We start from the raw sequence: 6,507 nt of genomic DNA, 5'->3' as shown, positions 1-6,507 counted from the left end.
AGTATTGTATTCGTGATTTTGGATTCCTTACTGGCTTTTTCAATATAGATCAACTACGGGAACACCTAGATGTATGCATTGATATCTTAAGCTAGGCCAGATTATGTCATATATATTTATTTCCATGCTGGTAATTTTCGTTTATACATTATTAGTGGCAGTAATAAGAAATTTGTAACTTACAGAATCATCGAGAAATAAACATAAACATTGGAAAAAATATTGTTGGAACTTAAACCAATGTTGTCCCGTTAGCGTTTTTTCCGCTAGATTTAGAAACACCTGCTTACATTTAGTTGGCATTATTTACGTCTGGATATGAGGATTTCAGCATTGTATTGCAATATTTTATATAGATTTAGGGAAAAAATTTTATATTTCAATAGGTTTATATGAAGTTTTTTGAGTATATATTAATTTTGCGTGAATCTAGCGGTTTTACAGAGGGTGTAAGGACATTGGTGACACTGACCCAAGGTATTGGAAGGCTAGCAAGGCCGGCCTCTTTCTCGGCTTCAATTAATATTCCTGTTTATCTCCCAGCTTTGTGTCGTAGGTGATCAGAAGAGGAATTACTGAGACGAGACGAATTAGGGCACTGGATTAAAGCCGGGGAGGAGCGAAGTGGGTGGAATTAAAAGAAATAGACGCTAATATGGCGGGGCCCAACACAGGTAAATAGTGGGAAAATGGTAGCTAAAATTTCAATATTTTCTCCCTCTTTATCGTTATTTCACAGGTGGTTATCACCGTTCTTGCTCAGTATTTATTTTTATAGGTTATGTACATGAGTTCCATTTTTAGTTGACCAGTATGAGGCAGTAAATCAAGAGGGGCTGAGTTTGACATTTGAGATTATTTTATCCTTAGGTATTTGTTTTTTATTATACATTATTGCATACTGGGTGAGGGCAGTCATTTATTAATTGTTAAATATCACAGCTCAGTGAAACTAATATTGGCCAGACATATTACATGATGCCATGCCTCTGACAGATTCTGGGTTACATAGTGTCAATATATACTGTCAAGGTTTTGGTTATATATCTGATAGGGGGCCCATAAGTCTAAGGATTGTAGTTACAGAAATTCTCCCAAATGCCTCAACTGCTCTTCCTTAAGGCATCAAGAAGCTTAATACTACTTTACAGTCAGCTGCCCATTTTGTATCTAGTAGAGTCTGTCCAATTATGATTTCTTGTAGGAATAGATTGATTGAAAACACCAATTTTGACCATTCAAAAAACTCACTATGCCCCTTTTGGACCAATTAAGGATGGGTCTTTTAAATATTCGTTCCATCTGTAATAAGATACCAGTAGACAATAATAATGAAACTCTAAATCAGCACAAGCTTGACATTTGGTGCTCAACTGAAACCTGGTTGTATGAGTCTGATATTAATATGATTCGTAGGGTTTGCCTAAGACACATTCTGGTATAAGTATTCCCAGGGCTGCTGCTGACTGTCCAGAAGGAAGCGTAGCACTCCTCTACTTGGTAGCACTTGCAAACGTTTCTCTCATAGACTCAAACCTTACAGATACAGACATCCTTCTGGAAGAGACTCAGTGAGCCTGTTACTCCAGACCTTGAACCACAACACTTCTTATGCGATGGCTTTGTGTGGTAGACATAATTTGTGCTTTGTAGTTATAGAACTGATCCTGGTTTTTCCAATATTTATCCAAATTTCTTTCAAAAATTTCAACTGAATCTGAGTCTATCACCCATTCAGGCAACCCATTCCAGTTATCTATTACTCTACAAGGGAATGAATATTTCCTTATATTCAGTCTTATCCTGGGGTTGAATATCTTCTTAGAGTTCCCCTGTGTTGTACTCTTCTCTCTCATCTGAAAGATATCCATGCTGCGGTCCTCATCATACTTTCCACATAGAATTTTGTAGGTTTCAATTAAGTCCCCTCGTGATCTTCTGTCTGTCAGAGTTGGTAAATTTAATGCCCTTAATCTTTCCTTATATGACAGTTCCTTCATTTGTGACAGAAGTTTGGTAGCTCTTCTCTGAGCGTTTTCTATTGCTTCTATATCCTTATTCAAGTGTGGGTTCCGTACCTGGTTGGCATATTCCAGATGAGGTCTTGCAAGAGCAATATACAGGGCTTTAACATATGATCTTCTAGTTAATCCCACTATGTTATTTGCCTTATTAGTTTTTTCAGAAAGATGTGCTGAAAAGGTCAACCTGTCGTCAACTAATACTCCAATATCTTTCTCAACTGTGGATCTGTCAGTGTAGTTGTTCAAATAATAGCCTTCATCTTCAACATTCGTTTTTCCAATCCTCATGTATGTGCTCTTTTCGGGATGAAAACTTAACAGCCATTTTTCAGTCCATGATTTCATTTTATTCAAGTCCTTTTGCAGCTTATCACAGTCGTCTTTAGTTGTTATTTTTCTTTAGATCTTAGTGTCATCTACGTACAAATATATTTCACTCTGATTCTTTATACAATCTGGCAAGTCATTTATAAATATGACAAACAGCAGAGGACCAAGTCATTTATAAATATGACAAACAGCAGAGGACCCAAAACTGACCCTTGTGGTACCTTGCTAGATGCTTCATTTTGTTAATGATCAAATCTCGGCCAGGACAATGTGATTAGTTTAAGTTTTGTTTCCAGGAAGACAAAGGATGAGATGGAGGCATGGAGTAGAGAGGGGGGTGTAAGTTGGGGGGAGGGCAGCAAATTGGGAGGGGTCGAGGTGACTTGGAAGAGATTTATTTGTAGCCACCCTGTATGGAAATGAGGTGTTTTGCTATAGATAGATACAGTATTCACTTTTCAGAATATTCCATTTTCTGTAAAGTCTTAGAACCAGACTTTTTGGATTTGGGAGTTTGTACTTCTAGGGACAAATGTATGTCAATGCAGTTTCCTTCTTTGTCTGTTTTCCCGCAAAAAGCAGTGGTGCCGCGCAACTTCCGCCTGTTGGAGGAGCTGGAGGCTGGGCAGAAAGGAGTGGGAGACGGGACCATCTCTTGGGGCCTCGAGGATGACTCTGACATGACCCTCAGCACGTGGACTGGCATGATCATTGGGCCACCTAGGGTTTGTAGATCTGTTTGTTTATTGGTTTTGCTCTTGATGGTTTTGAGCTTGATTTAATAAGAGGCTGCCTGCCTATTGATTCTGTGGCTCTCTCTCTCTCTCTCACTGCCCTACTCTGCCTTTCCCTACCCTGTCTTGTCTTGTCGAGGCCTAATGTACCTTGCCCAGTCCAGTACTCTTCAGGAGAGTCTTGGTTAGGTAAGTTCAGCCTGCAGTCCACAGGATTCATGTTAAATAAGCCTGAGGTTGCAGTTCCTGCTTATTCAGTATTAGCCCAGGAAAAACATAATTTTGTGTGTGTGTGTGTGTGTGTGTGTGTGTGTGTGTGTGCAATCCATTTACTCACTCTTGCCTCCTATCTGCAGACAAACTATGAGACTTGGATATATTCACGGAAGGTTGAGTCTGGCAACCTCAGCATGTAGTTCATTGGTTTCTGTGTCCATCATCATCATCATCATCGTCATCCACTCTGACCCCTTTCATCTTCTACTGATAAACTGGGAATCATATATACTTACTGAAGGTGGAGTGTAGTAGCAAGTATTCATTTCTTATCAATTAATCTTTTCCTGCTTTCATTCAGGTGGTGGAGAAGATTGCCTTCACATGGTGGCACTTGAGATAAGTGGGTGGCTCTGGCTCCACTGCCTGGTTGTGGAAATGTCCCTCAACTACCTTCGCACACTCTCTAGTGGAAGATGGTAAACTGCAGGGGGAGGGCATCCTTAGGCAGCTGTCTACTGGGTTCACATCCAGTTGAGCGTGGGACTGCAATAACAACATTGGCTTATTAATTTTTAGAGTTTGTACAGTGTTCCTGTTTTTTTATTCACCAGTATTTCTCTCACCGATCTTCATAGTTCATGTCCGCATGATTGTGGGTCCACATCATCATCATCATCATCCAGTCTGACCTCCTCCATCTCCCTCAGACAAACTATGAGAATCGGATGTACTCGCTGAAGGTGGAGTGTGGCAACAAATATCCGGATGACCCACCCAGCATTCGCTTCATCAGCCGCATCAACATGCAGGGTGTCAACAGTCAGACTGGAGTGGTGAGTGATGCTTATGTTTAGTGTTATTTTTTATTTAATTTTTTTTTCTTAGGCAGAACAGGGCCACATCTTGAATCTTTTTTTTTTTTTTTTTCAATGAGGAAGAAGGAACCAAAATCTAGAAGCCTGCAAACTGTTCTTTCCAAGAAAAAAACAAAATACAAAAGAGAGCCAAATTCAAGATCCGTTCATTTCAGGACTTCTGGACATACTGTGTTTGAAAGTCTGGAGATCATAGGAAGTAGGAAATACAGACAGAGGGAGACAGTTCCAGAGGATGGAGGGTGAGAGACTAACAAGGAGAGTGTATGTGAGTGAGGTGGAGAGGGGGAGAGGGAGGGGGAGACCAAGGATGAAATGAAGGGATGGAGTGGAGAGGTATATGAGAGGGGTGTCTGAGCTGGGGGGAGGGCAGTGAAATGGCGGGGGACCAGGTGACATGGAGGCGATTTGTTTGTGGCCACCAGTTACGGGATTAAGGTGTCTGGCAGTAGATAGATAGATAGAATTAATGAGTATCTGCAGATTTCACGAGAGTTTAACTCGCTTTTTATAGCAATATCTTCTACGTGGAACACAGATTCACCATAATAATGCATAATTCACTTCTTGACATATTCATGGAGGTAGAGCTTACAATATACCGTATGTTCAAATTATAGGAGGTGCACAAAAACATAAAATCTGACCTGCATTGAAGAGTGTGGTGTTTGTAGCTTGGAGGTTCTGTGTGGTTGAAGCAAACAAACAGTCTCACCTTTACGCAAGACCTCGTGGCCTTAGGTCCCAGTTGTTTCCTAGGAAATGCATTATCCGTACCATCCCACTGTCCAAACCATCAGTGCTCTCCCTTACTGTAGTGGCCTTTTACAGTGGCTTTCAAGGTTAGATTATGTAAGAAGGGGGCCAGGTAAGAAGTCCAGTATCGGGATGGATCCACTTTCCAGGCATGCCTGTGGCTCTTTTATGTCAGATAATCCAGGGATTACTGTAATGTGTATCTGTACAAATTGATCATTATGTGTCAGTGTTAAACTAGTGGCAGAGTAACTTTGCCATGAAGATGGCTCTCTGCTTTCTTCACCTGATTCATATACACTCACCTAGTCAGTCTCTCATTCACCTTTTTGTCTAGAGGTTGATCATTGTCACGTGTTTCTGCTAAGCTGATGGCAGAGGAATAACTTGCTTAAGACTGTTCTTTCCATTCCATCCCTCCACCTTACACTCTTATTCTCACTTCTCTCTTAGTCGATCTTTAATTCTCCTTCCTCCTCACAGGTTGATCGTCATCTCATGTCAGTGCCAGACCGATGGCAGAGGAGCTATACAATTAAGATAATGTCTCTGCCTCACCATCAGTTTCCCTCTCCACTTTACCAGCTCTCCTAGTCAGTCTCTAAGCCTCCCTTACTCCTGACAGGTTGATCGTTATCGTGTGTGTGTGCTAAACCAATGGGAGAGGACCTACACGAATAAGACCATTCTGCAGGAGCTGTGATGTGTCACTCATGTACACTCTCCATTTTTTCTTGTAGTCAATCTCATTCCTTCTCTCCTAGTCGGTCACTAGTCCTCTCCTTTTCCCACAGGTTGATCGTCGTCATGTCTCTGTGCTAAACCGATGGCAAAGAAACTACACAATTAAGACTGTTCTGCAGGAGCTGCGGCGCCTCATGACCCAGAAAGAAAACATGAAACTAACACAGCCACCCGAAGGATCCAACTATTGAATTTCACTCCATCCCAGTGTTTTTACCCTTCCTTCTTCGTGTTTCATCCTGTTTTTCTTTCTTCTCTCTCTCTCTCCTCTATTTTTCTTCTGTTATCTCGTCGAATACAACCACTTCATCCTGGCATTTTCCCCCCCCCCCTCCCTCCTGCATGTTTTGTCATGTTTCTCTGTTATTTTTCATTTTATTTTTTTTTCCTGCATCCCCCCCCCTCTCTCTCTCTCTCTCTCTCTCTCTCTCTCACTTCCTACAAAATTCCTGTAGCCGTCCTAAAATCTTTAGTGTGAGATACTCATCATTTTGTTGTTTCCTTGTTACCACAATTGGAGCCCTCACAAACTGGAAAAAGATGCCACAGCTTGCCAGATAACTTAAAGTAAAATGCAAAAGTGTGGTCAACTTGAATTACCCTTTATTATCCAGTTTTTGTGATACTCTACTGAAAACAGGATATTTATTAATTTATCTACAATACATATGATACTGAAAAAAAAAATTATCAGAATATAATAGAAATGGAAGGTTGTCAATTGTGTCTGTCTCATTTTAGGGACAGTCTACATGCAGTTATTAATATGTTGCTTGAGTATTGATCGTTGTTATGTTTTTAGGTGTTGGATGTACATCTGTAAGG

The 6,507-nt window shown here is 40.7% G+C and overlaps 1 protein-coding gene across 1 annotated transcript; it reads left to right on the top strand.

Annotated features, from left to right (window-relative positions):
* Nucleotides 1–487: 487 nt before the first annotated feature.
* LOC145408457 (ubiquitin-conjugating enzyme E2 variant 2-like) lies at nt 488–5,915 on the top strand. The gene is made up of 4 exons (XM_080279186.1): nt 488–674; nt 2,937–3,079; nt 4,015–4,140; nt 5,733–5,915. The coding sequence occupies exons 1-4, from the start codon at nt 656–658 to the stop codon at nt 5,871–5,873; spliced, it is 429 nt and encodes a 142-aa protein (XP_080135312.1). The 5' UTR covers nt 488–655; the 3' UTR covers nt 5,874–5,915.
* The last annotated feature ends 592 nt before the right edge of the window (nt 5,916–6,507 follow it).

This window comes from Coenobita brevimanus, chromosome 77 (genome assembly GCF_032717465.1).
Source record: "Coenobita brevimanus isolate Jiangsu-jjx chromosome 77, ASM3271746v2, whole genome shotgun sequence".
Lineage (NCBI taxonomy): Eukaryota > Metazoa > Arthropoda > Malacostraca > Decapoda > Coenobitidae > Coenobita > Coenobita brevimanus.
Note: the sequence above shows the minus strand (reverse complement) of the source record. Positions and strands in the feature narration are given on the sequence as shown.

What these genes read in the sequence shown, in the direction of transcription:
- LOC145408457 (XM_080279186.1), top strand. An exon ending in TGATCATTGGGCCACCTAGG is followed by an intron (nt 3,080 to 4,014) that starts GTTTGTAGATCT and finishes CATCTCCCTCAG; the next exon opens with ACAAACTATGAGAATCGGAT. An exon ending in TCAACAGTCAGACTGGAGTG is followed by an intron (nt 4,141 to 5,732) that starts GTGAGTGATGCT and finishes CTTTTCCCACAG; the next exon opens with GTTGATCGTCGTCATGTCTC.